At 47.1% G+C, this 18,946-nt stretch overlaps 1 protein-coding gene across 2 annotated transcripts in view; it reads left to right on the forward strand.

Annotated features, from left to right (window-relative positions):
- The first annotated feature begins 303 nt into the window (after positions 1 to 303).
- The window catches only part of KY (kyphoscoliosis peptidase), a 43,776-nt gene continuing 25,133 nt past the window's right edge, over positions 304 to 18,946 (forward strand). Inside the window, exons 1-4 of one of the 2 annotated variants that reach the window (XM_090284303.1) lie at positions 304 to 828; positions 3,989 to 4,045; positions 7,819 to 7,881; positions 18,825 to 18,899. In XM_090284303.1, the coding sequence (XP_090140429.1) occupies positions 693 to 828; positions 3,989 to 4,045; positions 7,819 to 7,881; positions 18,825 to 18,899 (331 nt within the window). In that variant the 5' untranslated portion in view covers positions 304 to 692. The remainder of the gene's footprint in view (positions 829 to 3,988; positions 4,046 to 7,818; positions 7,882 to 18,824; positions 18,900 to 18,946) is intronic. The other variant, XM_090284301.1, reaches the window with a different exon arrangement.

Here is an 18,946-nt window from a genome sequence, read left to right on the forward strand (position 1 = left end):
CGGGGAGGTCCTGACCCCAAGACCCCATCCATTTCCTTCTTAAAGAGGGAACTGTCAACCTCCAAAACCCACCCCAGGCAGGAGTAGGGCCAAAGCCAAAAGTTGCCCAATTTCTCCACACCTTGCAATTCAATCTGGAGCCCTCTTGTTGTTTTTCCTTATCCTGAACTGACTCTCACTGTTGACAGCCCTGTGCGATTCTGTATTTGCGATGCCTTTCAGAGAAGGTCTACTTCGGGCCCTCTCGGGGAACCCCTTCCCCGCACCCCGCACCCCGAACCATCCCACCCCCCACCCCACCCCCGGAGATGTCAGGGATGGGGCGCGCCAGCCAGCCAGAGGACAGTACTAGAGTCCAGGACCAGTGCTTCCAGCTCTGGGGATAGCAAGAAGGGGCTCAGGGCCGGAGGTTCTGGGGCCCATGACCTCTGTGCATGTCTGGGCTCAGCCGGGATTTCCTTTCAAAGGTGACTTAGAGCCGCTACATTAGGGGAGCGCCCTCCCGGGCGGGCCCTAATGGCTTGTTTGGCAGAGTCAGCGAAACGCGGCGCGCAGCGGCTGAGCGGCGGGGGAGCGCCCTCTCCCGCGCCCTCGCCATCTCCCGCGCCGGACAGCGGCGCGCACGGGGCCATTTGCAGCGCAGGCAGCTTTGCGAGCGGCCGCGGCGCGCGGGCGGGGATCGAGGTGGCACCATGTCGCTGAAGAAAGACAGCAACGCCGTGTCCATCGACATGCTGCTGATCGTGCACTCGGAGAAGCAGCGCGCTGCGCAGGGCATGCACTCGGACCGGCAGACTGATCCGGGCGCACTACCGCAGCGCAAAGGAGGTAACGCGCGCCGGGCCGAACCCCGGAGGCCCCCGCACTTCGGCCTCTTCTCCCCAGAGCCCACCCGCCGTGGGGGCGCCCCAGGCGGCCAGCGACACCGACCCTCTTCCCATGGCTGCCTGCATCTCGACGCTGTCGCTCTGGCGTCCCTTGGCAACGCGCAGCCCCGTGATTGCCCTGAGTTGACTCCCTGTGCCTGCCTGTGGGTGCTTCCCTCAATCCCGGCTGCCAGTTTCCTCCAACCACTCTCTGAAAGATGCAGATTGGGTTGGAAGATACCCTGGAAGAAGGGGGCCAGAATCCCAGGCCTGACTCCAGGGTGGCCAAAGCCTGTTCCCCATATGGCAACGCAGGGTGCAGGGTCCCCCGAGAAATCTGTGTGCTGAGTCAAACTTGAGGATGGGGTGCTCCCTTCATGCCCTTGCACAACTCGCAGCCTCAGTTTCCCTTTCTTGAGCCCAGCTCCGCCCCTCCCCTCCCCCTTTGCTACAGAAGGCATAAAAGGTAAAGGGCACACAGGCTTGGACAGGATTAGGCTTGAAATCTGCCCTTCCTACCTTTACTTAGCTATTAATTTTTCTTTCCTTCAGACTTTCTGATAACATGTAGACTGGTAAAATAAAGCAACTGTTTATAGAATGATTGTGGAAAGCAGATCCTAGCCCTCTGTGTTCTCCAGAGGAGGGGACACAATGTGAAGAGAGTAGAGATGCATAGTAATTGTTAACCAAGCCCCTCAGACAAACGTCTGGGAACCTCTGGGTCCTGGGTATGGAGGAAAGCCCTCAGGACCCCTGGAGGAGGGGTGTGCACATGCACTAGGCTGACTGCACCAGTGCTTTGAGAGTGATGATCGACAACCCATGCGATAAAATGGCTTCTGCCTCCTGCCCCTCCTCCAGCTCCTGAGCTCCTTGAAGTCTGCCCTGGCTCTTCTGCCCCCAGAACCCCTTTGCACATTGAACATCCACCTTCCACCTGCTGCATTGAAGCAATGATATCATGGATGGCTTTGCCCCCACCAGCCACACAGGCTGGAGCTGCCCCATAGCTCCTGGTGACCCCTTGGAGAAGCAAACAGAGGGAAAAATAGATTCTAAAGAGCTGAGAATGTTGACAGGTACTCCAGTCTTGGGAGGAATTTGGGGGCCAACAGTTGTTTGCATTGGTTGGTTCTTGAGTTCTCAGAGCTGCTCCTCTGAGCAGGGAAAGTAGGGAAAATGCCTACCCAGGGTATTTGTAATGAGGAAATTGGCAGAGGCCATTGACTCCCTGATAGAAATGAGACTGTTCCTGCTACACACACCGCAGTCCAGAAGGCCTCCCACTGTGCGTGGCACCGCCAGAGGGCCCCCACAAGGCCCAGCTCTGGGTCAGACCATGAGTCCTCATGTACCGCTCCTGTCTGATCATGTCTCTCCTAAAGGCTCTGTCACTAGCAAGAAAGGGTAACGAACACAGAGAAGCCCCAGAAATGCCTAGGATCAGCACTGCTCCAAAAAGGTGTCAATCACCTACCTCAAACCCTGCATGACTCCATGACTCCCGATCAATGCACTTCACATGAGTCAGGGAAAGTAGACCCTGCTTGCTGAGCTCTTTCTGCTATTTTTCTCCAAATAGTTCCCTAACAGATGTTTCTTCCAGACCCTATGTCAGTGGAGAGACCTGTGTCACGAATTCAATCAGACAGTTCTGCAGCAGAGCAGAGAAGAGGGAGCGTGCACCAGAGCCGAGGCCTGTTGGTCAGTGGTGGTATCTAGGAGACCCCTGGCTAAGCTAGCTTGCGAGCCTGCACAGCCTAAGGAGGGGAAATGCTGAACAAGACTAGCTTGTTCCAAGGTCTCTTGTTGGTGCACAAGATCTAAAAGTCACCCATGCCTACTTCCAGGCATCTCCTCCTATCCCTTCCTGCTCCAGGTCCTCAGCTCTGTAAAAGAGGGCCTGAGCTCAGTTACTGTCATCATGCAGAGGACTGAGTAAAGATGTGACTAGGTGGCATTCTGCTGTGTTCTTGTGACAGAAAACATTCAAAGGGTCAGGAGGCAAGGATGTGGCACCAGGGATTTGGGATTCAGGGCCAATAGATGCTCTCTCCCCTTTCCTCTAGGGTCCCAGCATTTTCTCAGCCACTCCCTTAGAGCAGTGCTTCTCAAAAATGTGCCTGGAGGCCCTCAAGTCCTCTCAGGTGTGCCCCTGGCCCCCTGTGCAAGACTAAAAGAGCTTCAGTGTTTTAGGTTTTATCCCCAAAGTCGAGGTGGCATGTGCCTTCCACTCCAAAAGTGTGTGGGTGAGGGTTCCAGGTGATAGGTCCCAGACACTGACTGTAGAGAGCTCTGCAGAAAGGAGGGGCTTGGAGTGGCTGAAAGGGCTGCGAACAGGCCTGAGGCTAAGCTTCTGGGAGCGGCACCATCAGCTATGCAGCAAAGCTGCCACCAAGGACCATACGGTGCTACTTTTCCACCAGGAAATTGATTTTATTGCAGCGGTTTCCACTGCCAGAACATAGGCCAGCTCTGTGACAGGAGCTTGACCTTGCAGCCACCACTTCCAACTGTCACCAGAGAGAGAAGTTTCATTCCCTTCCCTGTTGCCTTACCAGGTCCCAAGATGCAATTTGGACACATATGCTACTGACATACCATTCCTAGGCCACATGTGTCTTTGCTCTAGCTGCAAGGGAGGCTGGGAGAGCAGGAAACTCTTACTTTCATTCCCATAGGAATATGTGGTCTTTGCCAACTCTCACCCCACATCAAGACTCTCAAAGTAGGAGATTCATCACGTACAGAAACAGGCAGGCAAAATGAATAGCAAATGTCTTTAACAATAATCCTTACATATTTATTCAGTGGAGGCATGGGAGTGAGAAGTGGGCACCTGTACTGTGAAAATTCTTCCTAGATAATCCTGATAATCAACCCCACCACCTTGAAAACTAGTGTTTTAATTTTTTTTTTTTTTTCGTGTTTTAAATGTTGAAGGCTGCATTCATGCTCCCTAGTGCATCTCATTCTTGGTGAGCCTCCTTTGGATCCCAGGAGAGCCAACTTCCACCAGCCCCACTTTAACCCAGATGCAAATGCAATTAGTACCTCATTCGCCAGGCCTGGGTCTCCACACCACAGAGAACCTCACACCAGTCCTTGTTATTTCACAGGAGGCGTCGCCAATGGAATGCGGAAGTGGCAGAAATTAGAAGGAAACAGCTTGTATGGTAAATCCTCTCTTTTCATTTTTTCGTTTAATCCCTGGAATTCAGCATGTTGAGATATGACTGGACGCATTGGGTTTCACTTATCTGAAGATGCTCTTGTCATCTAACCATGGAGAAGTGGCTGCTTGTGATGCAGGCCTCTGGGGCCACTGTGATCCTCTGGGGCCAAGTTTCCCCGTCATCAAGTGCCCCAATTTCCTGGAGTGGGGTCAGTGCCATAAGCTTTTGTACCATCTTGCTCATGTGGGATGTGAGGTTTGGATGTGTTCCCACGGAGGTGGGGCTTCTTATGTTCTGAACAGAGAGGACAGCATCCTGCCTTGAGACAATTCTACTTGAGGCCTGGGAGATGCCTGTGGCTACCTGGCCTGGGACCCAGAATACCATAAAATCTGAGAGAAGTCAGCTTCCAAAACCTCCTCTCTCTGGTGCCAGGTGCCTGTCTCCCTGGAGGCCCGGGATTTTCTGGTAATGTTGTGCATGGACCAGCTATACTGGGCCTTATTCTGTGCCCTAGAGAGATTCATTGGCCCAGCCTCCAGGAAGAAGCATCAGTGTAATTGTCCTGTGGGTGTGTGCAAATTCTAATAAGAATCAGATCTGCAGTCACAGAGCCCCAGTAGGGACCTCAGTCAGACCCTGGGTCAGAAGACTGACTCATCCGATGCCAATGTGAAGGAACCACCCTCCATGACCCTCCCCAAATGGGGAAACAGAACCACAATTGAACAAGACCAAATAGCTATGTTCTGGCATCCTTCTGACAGTAACAAAAGGGAAGGATGACGTTTTAAAAGTACATTCACTTATTTACTCATTGCCTCAGTAAATTCTGCAGTGCTTACTCTGTGCCAGGCAGAGTTCTAATTGTTGGGGATGAAACAGTAGACAATGTGGTCAAGAGCCCCTGTCCTCTTGGGGCTATATTAAAATTATTGTAATCATACACCATTTACTGCAGTGGAGTCACAGCACCCTGGAGGTGAAGAGCCTGACTGTGTCCTCTGCCCTGTGCATGGGGAGGAGTCATTCTCAAGACATACACCCTGGAGACCACCCATCTGTGTCCCAGCTGATGGGCATGCAAGGGTAGGATGGCTTCTTTAACCTTGCCTTGGAGCCATCCGGTGGGAGTGCACCCACTTGAGCTCTACTGAAGCAGATGCCAAAGTTAGTGGAACTGTGCTGCAGGCTCGTGAGAATTACAGTAAGACTCAGACCTCTGGAGACCTGCCGGACACAGAAATGCATAGCCCATGCATGCATATGTGCCCAGCCAGTGTGCACGCGGGCAAGTGGGCTGCAGCGGGAGAAACATGACATAGCATCCTGGTTCGTTGTAGCCCTCGTACTTTGCCTGGGTTGTCTGACATTTGTCTTATATCTTCTCCGGTGTGTTATTTCATCAGGAGAGCATTGAAATATATGCAGGGCTGACGAGAGGCTCCATGGAGGCCTTGAACCCAGACCATGCCACCAATATATGTAATTTAAAGTAAAACTGTATTTATTTTTTAAGTGGCACACTTGCATGCATGCATAAATTAGAGCTATGGCTCTTTTCTGTGTTTTCTGATGGTAAGACTCTGAGTACATATCTGCCTTGTTGGTGTGGTGCTCAAGGCACCCAGCCCTAGAAACTGAAGGACAGCTGATGGCGTGTGCTGGTGGAGTGTGCACAAATGTGGCTGAATGTAGGATTGATCCAAAAAGGCACATGTGCTCCCTTTTGCTGCCCTGTGCACTCCTTGGACTAGGGTGTTGGCAGGATGGGGGGAGCCTGGAGCGCTCCAAACTTTTTCCAAACAGCTGGTGTTTGGGGCTGAGCCACCCCACCACCACACCCCCAGCTTGTCCAGCAACGGGCTTCCCCTTCTGTGATTGGCTGCTTTCCTTGGTCCTGGCTGAAGTCTGCCTAGCAGCACAGCGACTGACGCCCCGCAGCCACAGGGAAACCAATTGTGCAGCCCCGACTATAAATACCCTACAGCAGCCATGCCAGCTAATCGCCCTCCTTGAGGATTCCCTTCCCAGATCTTGTTTCCTCCCTCGGCCAGCAGAAATGCAGCCAGCTGTGCCCACAGGAGGTGGCCTCCCTGTTCCCTAGCCCGAGTCTGGCCCGGAGCTCCAACCCAGCATACCACATCACACGGGGATGGGGCTTCTGTGGAGCTGGCCCTCAGCCGACCAACCTTTTGCAGCCCAGGGGCACAGGGTCCTGGCTGGCCTGTTTATAGGAGAAGGCTGGAGCCAACAGGTGTCTCTGGGGCAAGACCCTGCCAGGTGGATGGCAAGCCCAGCCAAGCTCAGTGCCCCTCCCACCCACCATGACTGGCCTCTGCCTGGACACAGGCGTGGGAAGCACAGAGTAGCAGATCTGGTTGGGTGCATGAGGGACGTCATCGGAATGGAACCTGGTCAGGCCATCACCCCGGAGTCGTGTTTGTTTCCATGCCCAAACACTGGTCCCAGTGGTCACTTCCAGTGGCAGTCCCCACAGCCTGTCTGCAGACTGGTGGGAGGCCAGGGAGAGGTGGCTGGCCAAGGTGGTAGCAGTGGGAGAACCTCCCCAGCTGCCATAACCCTGTCCTTCCCAGACTCTCCCCACACCCTTCTGGAGCATAGATTCAAGGGCAACCTCAGCAAGACCAGGCCACCTCAGCAGCTGGAAAGGGAGATGTAGGAAAGGTGGTACCTCCCCATAGGAGGGGCAGGTAAGACTGTGGGTTCTCCTCATGGCCTATGGCAGAAACAGGGCATCCCTCTACAGCAGCTTGACCCCACTAGGCTCTGAGAACAGCTCCATGTCTTGGGGACATAAATAGTCCTAGCACATGGAGAGCGCTTTCACATAGTAAGTGTTCTGCAAATGCTTGTGCAACTGAACCAAACGACAACTCACCCCAACTCCCAAGGGGAATTGAGAGGCAGGCTGCCCCATTCTCAGAGGAGGCAGGAGGCTGAGCTAAGAGTCAGGAGACCTGGGGTTCAAGCCCTAGGTCTGATGCTCCCTAACTGCTGAGTCTGGCAAAAAGTTAACCAGTCTGAGCTGTAGATCCCTTAGCTGTAAAATCAGGACAGGAACCTTTCAGCATGTTCTACGAAAAGTTGGGGATGTCAAGCATCCCTATGTACTTTGAAGACTGTGCCCAGTGACCCCAAGTCTGAAGTTGTGATTACTTAACACATGGAAGTGTCCCCAGCTTCTTTTGAAGAGTCTCTGTTGGGTAGTGAATACACAATACAATATACAGATGATGTATTATAGAATTGTACATTGAAACCTATATAATTTTATTAACCAATGTCACCCCAATAAAGTCAATAAATTTTTTTTAAGGAAAAGAAGTTCATTAGTATCCTCAAAAACAAGTCAAAGAACTACATTCATAATGCTATAAAAGTGTGTATATATATTTTGAAAACTACGAGGAAAACTAAAACCGTGGCTCCAATAATCAAAAGAAGCTAGAAATAAAAGTAGGAAAAAAAAACCCTAAAGAATCTGTTGGTCTCTGCTGGGAGGTGTGAGGGTATATGCACATTTGCCCATCATTTGCCTCTGTGTTCAGGTGTGGGACTGCTGACTCCTGCGTGCACACGCTATGGGGCTGTGCAGATGGGTGAGTGTATGTTCAGGCCACGCCTGGGGTGAACTAGGCCCCCACCAGCCTGCCTTCCCTGCAGACACACACGGCTCCCCGCTCTGCCCTGGGGAAAATTCCACTGTGGTCCCAGTGGTCACTGCAGGTCCCTCTGTCTTCTTTAAATAGGAAACCTGGCAGAGAAGCAGCATCCTCAGCAGACGCAGGTCATCACTTCCTACGACAACCAAGGTAAGGAATCCGCTGCCAGTCATGACCTTTTCTCCAGCTCCTGTGTGCCAGAGATAGCCGGGTGCAGAGTGCACGCTGTGGGGAGCAGGGTCCTCTCTGCCCCATGGATGTTGGAGCTTCCTTTCCCTCTTCTCCCATCCATGAGAAGCAATAAGAAGCTGCATGGTATCATGGGATCGAGAAATAGTCCTTGGGCCACAGAACCCCCTGGTGTCATCATCACCCTCATTGCCATCACTATAGCTAACATTTATTGAGTGCTAACCATGTGCCAGGCATGCTGCCAAGCCATTGACATGATTATTCTCACACAAATTAAGCTTCACAACAATCCTGTTTGATTGGTACTCCTGTTATCCTCATTGCACACATGAGTAAACTGAGGCATGGAAAGGTTAACATGTGTTCAAGATCAAATGGCCAGCAAGATTCAGAGCTGGGCAATTGACTTCCCACCAAACACCACCAAGTCCTGAGCTGTTAACCTTCAAATCTCTGCTTCTACCACAGCTGCTCCCACCCCGGCCCTACACTGAACCGGCCTCCCCTGCTGGCTAACCTGGAGCAGGAGGACTCCACTGTTGAGGCTGGAGGCGAGGCCAGGTTAGAGACCCCCACCCAGAGGCGGATTTAACGGTGGGTGCACTGGGCACGTGCCCTGGGCCCCAACTTTTGAAGGGCCCCACAAACCCCAACTTTACACTTTTTTCTAATGATACCAAATTTGGTTTCATTACTACACTGCATAAAATATGGTTAACATGTATTTTTATTTTCCCTGTCTCTCTCTTTTTTTTAAGGGGCCCAGTATTTTCTTCTGCGCCCGGGGCCTCAACCGACCTTAATCCGCATCTGCCCCCACCCCTACCTCAGTTTCCTGTTATGCATTAAAGACTCGGGGCCCGGTGTCTAAGAGCTCTTGTAGGCTCAGCCCTAAGAGTTCACCACCAGCGCCCTCAGCCCTGTTGTCCTAACCTGTAGAGAGGTTATCTGATGGCATCCAGGGGGCAGTAGTGGCTCCCAGGAGGACTGGAAGCCTCAGAAACTGCTCTCTGAAACACGGGCAGGAAGGCAATGGTTTCCAGCATGAGGCAGCCGGCTCTCTCTGCAGCCTGGGTCAGTACCTCTTTAGGCTAGAATGCTAGCCGTTAGGTTAGAACACAGCTCCAGGACAGGCCCCAGAGCCTCTCAGTCGGTGCCCCACACCCTGCTACCCACCCAGAGCACCACGAGCACCAACCCAAGCCCACTGCTTCTCTGGACTACCAGCATGCAGCTGGCACAAAACAAGAATAAGCAATATTACTAAAATGAGAGTGGATTAGTGACCACTTAGCTCACTTAATTCTAGCCACACCCCCTGATGGGGTCATGGTGTCATTCCTGTTTACAGTTGAGGCTGGGAATACTTCTGTCCTGAGCCAGGTTCTCAGAATGGCACCGCCTCCCTAGTGTCACAGGCTGAGGGGGTGGGGTGGGGCCTGCCAGTCACCAGAGCCGTACCTGGCAGAGCGTACCCTGGCTCACGTGTGCCACACACATGCTACCTCCTAGCATTCAAAGCTTCCAAAGGGGCAGGGAGGAGGGCAGCGTTGGCGTCCTAGGACAAGGATGGAGCCCCGTGTAGATCGAACAGGCCATTCCAGCAGGGTCTTCTGGGAGCTTGGGCCACAGCAGGAAGAGGGCTCCCCCTCTTTGGGGGCCTAGTCAGAGTTCACACTGACATTGACCCATTCATTCCACAAAAAGCAGTTCCTGATGCAGCACTGGGGATTCATCAGAGAAGAAAACAGACCAAGGCTCCTGTCCCCATGGAACTGACACCTTAGTGGGAGAGACAGCTGACCCTAACAAAAGGGTGTCGGATAAGACTGGAGGGAAAGATAAAGCAGAAAGGAGAGTAGGGATGATGGATGGATGTGCCCTGGGGTATGTATTAGCTTCCTATGACTTCTGTCACAAATTGTCACAAACTTGGTGACTTGACACACATTTACTCTCTTAAATAGTTCCAGAGATCCCAAGTTTCAACTAAATCTCATTGGGCTAAAGTCAAAGTGTCAGCAGGGCAGTCTCCTTTTGGAGGCCTATGGGGAGAATCTGTTCCTGGTCTCCCAGCTTCTAGAGGCTGCCACCTCCTTGACTAGTAGCTGTGTCACTAATCTTTGCTTCTTTTGTCACATTGCCTTTTCTCCAAAGTAGTTAAATCTCCCTCTACCTCTGTTTTATAAGAATCCTTGTGATTACACTGAGCTCATAAGTATCAGATAATCCAGGATAACCCCACCCCACCCCCCACCACCCCAGGGATCCTTAATCACATCTGCAAAGTCCCCTTTGGTATATAAGGTGACATTCACAGGTTCCTAGAATTGGGACATGGATATCTTTAAGGGCCATCATGAAGCCTACCACAGGGGACAACTTAAAATAGAATAGTTGAAAAAGGCCTTCCTGAGAAGGTGACATTTGAATAAGGGAGGAGGTGAGGGAGCATGCCCTGCAGGCACCTGGGGAAGAGCTTCTGGCAAAGGGAGCACAGGTGTGTTCAGGGATCAGGGAGAGCAGGTCACTGTGGCTGGAGGGGTGTGGGCGAGGTGGGGGTGGCAGAGATGAGTCAAAGAGGACACAGGGCAGATCCTGCAGGGCCTGTGAGGCTACCCTTGGTATGCTGGCTTCTAAACTGAGTGCCACTGGAAACCACATGGTTTTAAACATGACAGCCTCCAAAGAGTAGTGAATAAACAGAGCGGGCAAGAGTAGATGCAAGAAGGCCCCATGGGAGGCAATGTGATAATCCAGGCAAGAGAGGTCTACCTGCCGTGTGGATTGGGGTATAAGAAAAAGAGGGGAGTTAAGGTTTGGGAGCAGAGGGTGGAGATGGAGGAGCTGCAGGAGGCACATTGTAGGGAAAGAACATGAGGAATTCAGATTTGGCCTTGTTGAGGTTGCTACCAGTGCCAACAACCACATCCCTGCTATTTTGGACAACAGTGACCGGGACATCAGTATTCTATGGGCCACTTTCCTATTCATCCAGTGAACCTTGAAGCTCATGAGCTCTTTCTGTGAACCACACCAGCCCTCAGAGCAGCTTTCTCAGCACCTCTTTACGTGACAGTAACAGCAGGGCCCCAGGGGGAACACTGCATATGGGCCAGTCAGTGACCTAAGCCCCTTTTGGGGGTCACTTCATTTAATCCCACGACCACCTTCTGTGTAGGTTATCACTCCCATTTTACAGATGGGGAAACTGGGGCCAGAAAGATTTTAGTTACACATGTCAAGTCTGGAAGTTAAACTCACATCTGTGCAGGTCCAAATCCAGTAGGCATAATGACTCCACCCTACACCCCCTTCATATAAGGCAGGGACCAATCTGGAGGGGGGACACTCTGGTGCAGCACCCCCTCCACTTTTCAGCCAGACAAGAAATTCAAGATTTCAATCAGAACTTGTCACTCAAAATGGTTCGGCTTTCCCCACTCCTCTTCACCTTGTCATTCAATGGAAGATTTGATACAATAGATGACAAAAGATTGTTGGAATCTTGGATCTTCACCTGGAAGAGTCTCCACATCTGTAATAGGCGTGGGAGTTGAATGAGAGGAGAGCGCGCATCAGCGCCCCTGGACATCAGGCCTCCGTAGTGATTCTTGGAGTCGGTTTTCTGTTGAGGCCTTCATCTTTCCAGGTCATCGCCCTTATCACCATGCAGACATTCTGCCTTCTTTGATCATGCAGCACTACGGTCAACTTGCCATGTTTCCAGACCTGAGACATGCCCATGGAGTTCCACTCTGCAGAAGGAATCATCAATGGTTGTGTTTTCAAGATCCCAGTGGAAGCCGGGTCAGTTAGGGCCACAAGGGACGCCCTTCACCTCACACACCAGCGGGGCCCCGAGCTCTGCACACTGAGTTGTCATCTCATAACTAGAGCTGTTGAGTGCAGCTTTCATACCACGTCCAGCAGTACCTGTGAGCATTCTGCAGAGCTGGACTCTCCCCTGCGACCATCCAGCATGCTGTTCCTGGGATGTCCCAGCTCACTACATCCTGCACGAAAGCTGACTACTGAACTGCTGGGGCGGAAGCCACAGCAAGTCTCTGATGAACCTCAGGTAGAGTCTGTTTAAGGGTATTTTCAAAATGCTTTAGCTGAGGTGTGTGGACGCTCAGCTACCACAGGAAAATATTCCAAGGCAAAGAGTTCAGGTCGTAAATGTGGCAACCAGTTACGGAAAGAGTTAAAGAACACCTTCAGTCAGCGATGGCAGATCTCAGATGAATCCCTGATTTCCTACACATACGTGTGTGTACACTCACATTCATACACACACATGCCTGACAGCCTTTGCTAACTGATCAGTGCTCTCAGCAGCCCCTTGCAATCAGAGTTAATGAATAAAAACAAAATCTGTTCGCCATCTTCGCATTAGTAATTCTGACCAAATTAGGCCTTTAGACAAACCCCAATTCAAACTTGCAGAGACCTAGAGAGAAGCTGTCGGTGGGGGGACTCTCCTGACGGGGTAAGTGGCAGACCAGAGCAGTGTACCAGGGACACGCTTGGGCTTGTCTGCCGCATCTCCATTCCTTAGAAGGTAGGAAAAGGAAGCAGAGCCCATGGCATCTGGGAGAAGCACCCGGGAGCCACTCCTTATGGGTAGCAGGAAACAGTCATTAACACACTTCCACTGAGACAGCCAAAACTGCAGCTTCAGAAATGCTGGCGGAATGTCATGAGAGAGTCAGCATGGTCATGAGGTGGCCTGAGGAAGGACTTCCATTGGGTTTGGTTGTGACTATTAAGATTAGTATAACGGTGTCTGTACTTAGGGTTTAGATCTTACTTTAAATTTTGTTTTAAATGATGTTCCATTCTTTATTATTGAAGATTGGCCAAATTAAATTTTTTCCTAAGTTAAGAGTTTTATTTGATACAGGAATCCTATCGTCAGCAAACTCTTAACATTCGGAAGCACAGGGCTATGCTGTGAATTCTGCTCACCTGGAGACCACAAGCCCAGTCCCAGGGTCAGTTTCTAGAGCAGGGAGCCTCCTGGAAGGGCCCTTACAAACCTGCAAATGAGAGCTGGGATCACACTCCCATACAGATCAGGCAGGGAGTTTTACTGTTTCTCTTGAGAGGGTGCTGGTTAGCAGCATCACTTTGGGGAAGAGTCAGGAAGTGGGCCTCAGGAGAATATTGAACATTGGCCCTTGTCCAAGAGGGAAGAGAGAAGAGGAAGTGCAGGAAGGAGAGAAGAGACAAGAAATAGAGAAGGGTGGAGCTTCCTTACATTCTGCACATGAGACTCCTTCAGAACACACCCTTGGAAGGACTTTAACATTATATTAAAGAGCGATTTTTCAGCTTGCTTGTTCTTTGACAAAGAGATGATGAGGCTGAATTGGGAGAGGTTGGAATTTCCTGGACATTAGAAGTTCGGGAAGAGGTTGGTGTGGAGCCCTAGGCCAACAAGTTGTTTAGTTTGGGAGATTGTTCCTGTCCAGCATTTTTCAAATTGTGTTTGACAGAGTAGGACTTCTTTGCTGGAGGACTTCTCAGAGCATCGTGTACTGAAACCTGCAAAAGGGGAAAGAGCGGTCACGTTTCTCAATTTTTGTTTTCACAAGGCATCTTGCAGCCCATTACAGTTTGGCACCTCCTTTAAAGAACACCTCAGAGCATTTCAGGTGGATAAGTGAAAAGGCAAAGGAGAACAGGCCTAGACCACTCCATTGTGGGAAGATACACAGGGAGTCTTTGCTGCTGGGTGTGAGGGCATGGGATCCTAAGAACAAAACTGAATCATGCTTTTAACTCTGAAATGCTTAAAGTCATAATTATGAAGTCATGGGCTGATTTTCTTTAAAAGTGAATGTTCTAGGAACTACACTCAAAATGAATGTTAACCTCTTCAAAGTAATGCTTCAGGAGGCCAGGTGCTATCTTTTTAAATTGTTTGAGAATTACTCTCTTTGGCATGCAGAGCAAGTTTTTTCACAGTATTGTTATTCTGTGAAAAATAATTGTAACACATTTATCAGGCAAATGGTTAATAAAAAGAGCTCTTACAAAATTAGTAAGGAAAAAGTAATATATTATCAGTAGAAAACTAGACTACCCACAAAATAAGAATTTAAAATGGCAAATAAATATATGAAAAATACTATACTAAAAATTAAAGAAATACACAAAAACAGCTAAATGTCATTATTCATTAATAAAAAGTTAAAGGATTGATAAAAATCAAATGTCCGTGAAGGTAGTTGGATTTATTTTTACATTACAAATCATTCCAAAACTCAGCAGCTTAAAACAATAAGCATTTACCAGCTCACAAGTCTACAGGTTGGCTGGGCATTCTTGTCTGAGCCACACCCAGCTGATTGTGGGTCCTGGCTGGGCTTGACCATGTGTCGTGGCCAGCTGGAGGGTTGGCTGGAAACCTGCTGGTCTAGGCTGACCTCACCTGAGATGGCTCTGCTCTGCTCCATGTGGTCTCACATCCTCCAGGAGACTAGCCTGGGCTCACTCACATGGCAGTTGTGGCTGGAATTCCAAGAATGAAAGCAGAAGCTGCAAAGTCTCTTGAGCCCTAGGCTCAGAGCTGACATAACATCACTTCTGCCACAAGTTACCTGGCCAAACCAAGTCATAGGCCTGTACAAAAAGATCTCTCAGTGGGAGGAAGTACAAAGCATTGTGGCCCATTTTGTAATCAGGCAGAAGAATGAGCAAAATTGACATTTTCTTGCACTATAGATGTGGTCATAAACTGATAAAATCATTGATGGATAAAGTTTGCCAGTATCTAACAAAAGCTTTAAAAATCTTCGTATCTGTTGATCCATGTTTAAGAATTTATTCAAGGGAACTGATTTGAAAAATAGGTAAAGAGGTGTGTATCAGAATTTTCATCACATCACTGTTTATAATAGCAAAATATTTGAGAAAAGTTAACTATCCAATGAAAAGGGATTGCTTAGATGGATTATAAACCAGCTATAGAATAGGATACTATGCACCCATGTAAAATGATGACATATAAGTATATTCACTGATGTGCAAAGACAAGAAATGAAAGCAGGTTACAAAAGGGATGTTTACTATAATTCTACTTTAGGTTTTCAATTTCTATTTTGTATCTTTCTATATCATCAAGGTTTTGTTTTTGTTTAATTCTGCTTAGGCTTTTTTGTTCATTTGGGGATCTTTAATTTTTATTTTATTTTAAGTTATGAGTTGTAATATATGCATAGATTCATGTAACCACCACCACAGCTAGATTACAGAGCAGTTCTGTTGTCCCCAAAATTATCTCGTGCAGACTCTTTGCAATCACATCCTCCCATCACTCCTAAGAGTTTCTCGGTATTATTGGAAATTGTTTCTTAATATGGATGTACCCACCAAAGGACATCTAGGTTATTTCCAGTTTGGAGTAATTATGAATAGAGCTTCTGTAAACATTTGTGTATAGGTTTTTGTGTGAACAGATTTTCATTTCTGTGGGTTAAAAGTCCAGGAGTGCAGTAGCTGGGTCATATGTTAAGTATATGTTTTGCTTTATAAGAAACTGCCAAACTACTTCCAGGAATGGCTATACCATTTTATGATAGCACCAGAAATGTGTAAGAGATCCAGTTCTCCACAACCTTGTCACCCTATAGTATTATCACTATTTTTATTATTGCTCTTCTAGTAAGTGTGATATTTCATTATGGTGTTGATTTGGATTCTAATGGTTAATTGAATACTTTTGTGTGCTTACTTGTCATTTCTGTTTTGACAAAATATCTGTTCTTTTACCCATGTTCTAGTTGGATTGTCTTTGCACTTCTGTAAAAAAATCAGTTTGCCATATTTGTGTGGCTCTGTTTCTTAATTCTCTATTGTGCTCTGTTAATCTATATATCTATTTTTTGCCACTATCCCACTGTAGTGATTACTGTAACTTTATAGTACATCTTAAAATCAGATAGTTGGAGTCCTCCAACTTTTTTTTTTCTCACAGTTGGTTTGGCTACTCTAGCTGCTGTATCTTTTCATGTAAATTTTAGAATCACCTTATCTATATCTATAATCTTCAACATCTCTCCAAGGGGTTTGATTGAAATTGCATTAAATCTTTCGGTCAATTTAGGGAGAATGCTAACTTGGCAATATTGAGTCTTCCAATTCCTGACCATGGTATGTCTCCTCACTTATTAAAGTATTTTTAATTTGTTTGAACATATTTTATAGTTTTCAGCATACAGTTTCTGTACCTTTTTTTCAAAACTTATACTTAAGTATTTTAATTTTTGAAACTATGGGAAATAGCAATTTTTAAATTCAATTTCAAATCATTTATTGCCAATATAAATATAATTAATTTTGGGGTGCTGATATTGTATCCTGTGACCATGCTGAACTTATTATTACTTCTGGGAACTCTGCTTATAGCTTACTTGAGCATTTCTATTGGGACAGGCATGTCATCTGTGAATAAGGAAAATTTTATTTCTTCCTTCCCAAGCTATATGGCTCTTTTTTCTTATTTTATTATATAGGTAGGACTACTAGTACAATGTTTATTAGGAGCAATTAAAGTGGACATTCATGTCTTATTCCCAATCTCAGAGGAAGAGAATTCCATTTTCATCATGCAATATGCTATTATCTGTAGATTTTGGTAGATGCTCTTTATCAGATTAAGGAAGTTTCCTTCTATTTATAGTTTGTTGAGAGGTTTTATAAGTAGATGTTAAATTCTGACAAATACTTTTTCTGCATTAATTGATACTATCAGATGATTTTCTTCTTTGGCCTGCTAGTAAGGTGAATGACATTTATTGGTTGTCAGATATTGAGCCAGCCTTGCATTCCCAAAATAAACTACACTTGGTTGTGGTGTATTATTCTCTTACTATATAACTGTATTTAAATTTCTAATATTTTGTTGAGGATTTTTGTGTTCGTAAAGAATATTGGTCTGTAGTGTTCTTTTCTGATACTATCTTTCTCTAGTTTTGGTATAATGCTGGCCTCATAAAATGAGTATGAAACACTTACTACTCTTCTAGTTTCTGAAGGATCTTGTGAAAAATTGGTGTTATTTCTTTTTAAATGTTTATTAGAATTTTCCAGTGAAACCACCTGGACCTGGCATTTGTTTATTTGTTTGTTTGCTTTTGGAATATTTTGAGCTACAAGTTTAGTTTTAGAAATAGATGTAGGAACATCCAGGTTATCTACTCCTCTGGTGAGTTTTGGTAGTTTATAACTTTCAAGGAACTGGCCTATTTCATATAAGTTGTAGAGTTTATGTACATAGAGTTGTTTGTATTCCCTTATTGTTATTTTAATATATATGGGGTCTGTAGTGATAGCGCCCATTTCGTGCCTGATACTGGTATCTTGATTCTGATATGTATCAATTTTACTGATATTTTCAAAGGACCAGCTTTTGGTTTTATTGACTATTCTTTCATTAATTTCTTCAAATATTTTTTTTGTACTGCACTATTTCTCCTCTCCTTCTGGTATCTCAGTGACTTGAATGTTCAGCCTTTAGGTGTTGTCCCACAAGTCCCTGAGGCTCTATTTACTTTTTCTCTTTGTTGTTCATATTGGATCATTTCTGTTAATCTATCTTCAAGTTCACTGAATCTTTCCTCTGTCATCTCTATTATGCCATGGATCATATCCAGAGAACTTTTAAACTACCTATTTTTCAGTTCTAAAAGCTACATTTGTTTCTTTATATCTTATTTTTTCCTGATAGTTTGTATTTTTACATTTATTTCAAGACTGTTTGCCTCCACTTTTTTGAGCATGGCTGTTTTAATGTCTTTGGCTGGTAATTCCAAAATTGGGGTTAGCATCTATTGATCATCTTTTCCTTTCAAGTTGAGATTATCCTAGTTCTTCCCATGCTGAGTAGTAATTTTGGACTCTAGCTTTTGCAGTGCTATACATCTGCCCAGCACATGCACCACCCAGTGGTTCAGTTGAACATTAGTCTAGTTCTCAAAGGTTGTATTATGATATTTAGGGTGAGATCCCAGCACGCGCAATTCAGGGGTGACCAAAGCATTCATTCGTAACTTTATGGATTTGCTTTCTTGAGCTCCCTCCTCTTCACAACCCACTTTCCAGTCCTCTGGCCAAAAAAAAAGCTGAGGCTTTAGTTTTTTCACTCTGCCAGGCACTTCTCACAACTGTTTCTGCTTCTGGAGCCAATCGGTGAGGACAGGGAGAGGAAAAAAGACAATAAGAATTTGCCCCCACCCTCTTGGGAATCATAGCTTCTCTGATGCCCTCCCTCAAAGACCCAGGTGTCTACCTGGCCATCAAAATCACTCTACACTGCTACAAATAGAATTTCCAGGGGGCTGAGTGGGGAGAAAAAAGAAAATGGGGAAAAAGAGGGTGTTTCCCCTACTTTCTTACTCTTCAAGGTTCTCCTTCTCACTCCACAAGCCTGGAAGAAAGGGCTTCTCTTGGAGCATTTTTTGTCCACACCCATTGTGCACTTCTGGGTCTGGTGCTGCCATTGAGTCCAGTCTAAGTAATAACATTGAGGGAAGAGAATGGTAAACTCACTGCCAATTTGGTGATGCTTTGAATTCTAATCTTCTCCCCCAATACTCCTTCTGTCATTGACTTCAGAGTGTTCAAATAGTTGCCCTATGCATTCTTTCCAAGGTTTACAGTTGCATTCAGTGGGAGAAGAAAGGCAGAATGTGCTTACTCAGTCTTGCCTGGATCTGGAAACGTTCGGCTTGCTTTTTGTTGTTGTTGTTTTTTTTTTTAAACAAGAATTACTTGTATAATCAAAGGAAAGCTCTAAAACCAACTGTGTTTTGTTGTTCAAGCATCTGTCATGAGACATTGCACCCTTTCCTAGTAGCATCTGGATGAGGATGTCTCCTCCTATTCCCTTACAGGGACACAGCTGACTGTGGAGGTCCACCCTCGAGACGCCATGCCCCAGATGCTCAAGAAGTTTTCCTTGGCTAAACGTACGTACGTATAGGGCTGCTCGTGTGCAGAGGGCTGGCAGGGAGGA

This window comes from Furipterus horrens, unplaced genomic scaffold (assembly GCF_987537825.1).
Source record: "Furipterus horrens unplaced genomic scaffold, mFurHor1.1.pri manual_scaffold_7, whole genome shotgun sequence".
Lineage (NCBI taxonomy): Eukaryota > Metazoa > Chordata > Mammalia > Chiroptera > Furipteridae > Furipterus > Furipterus horrens.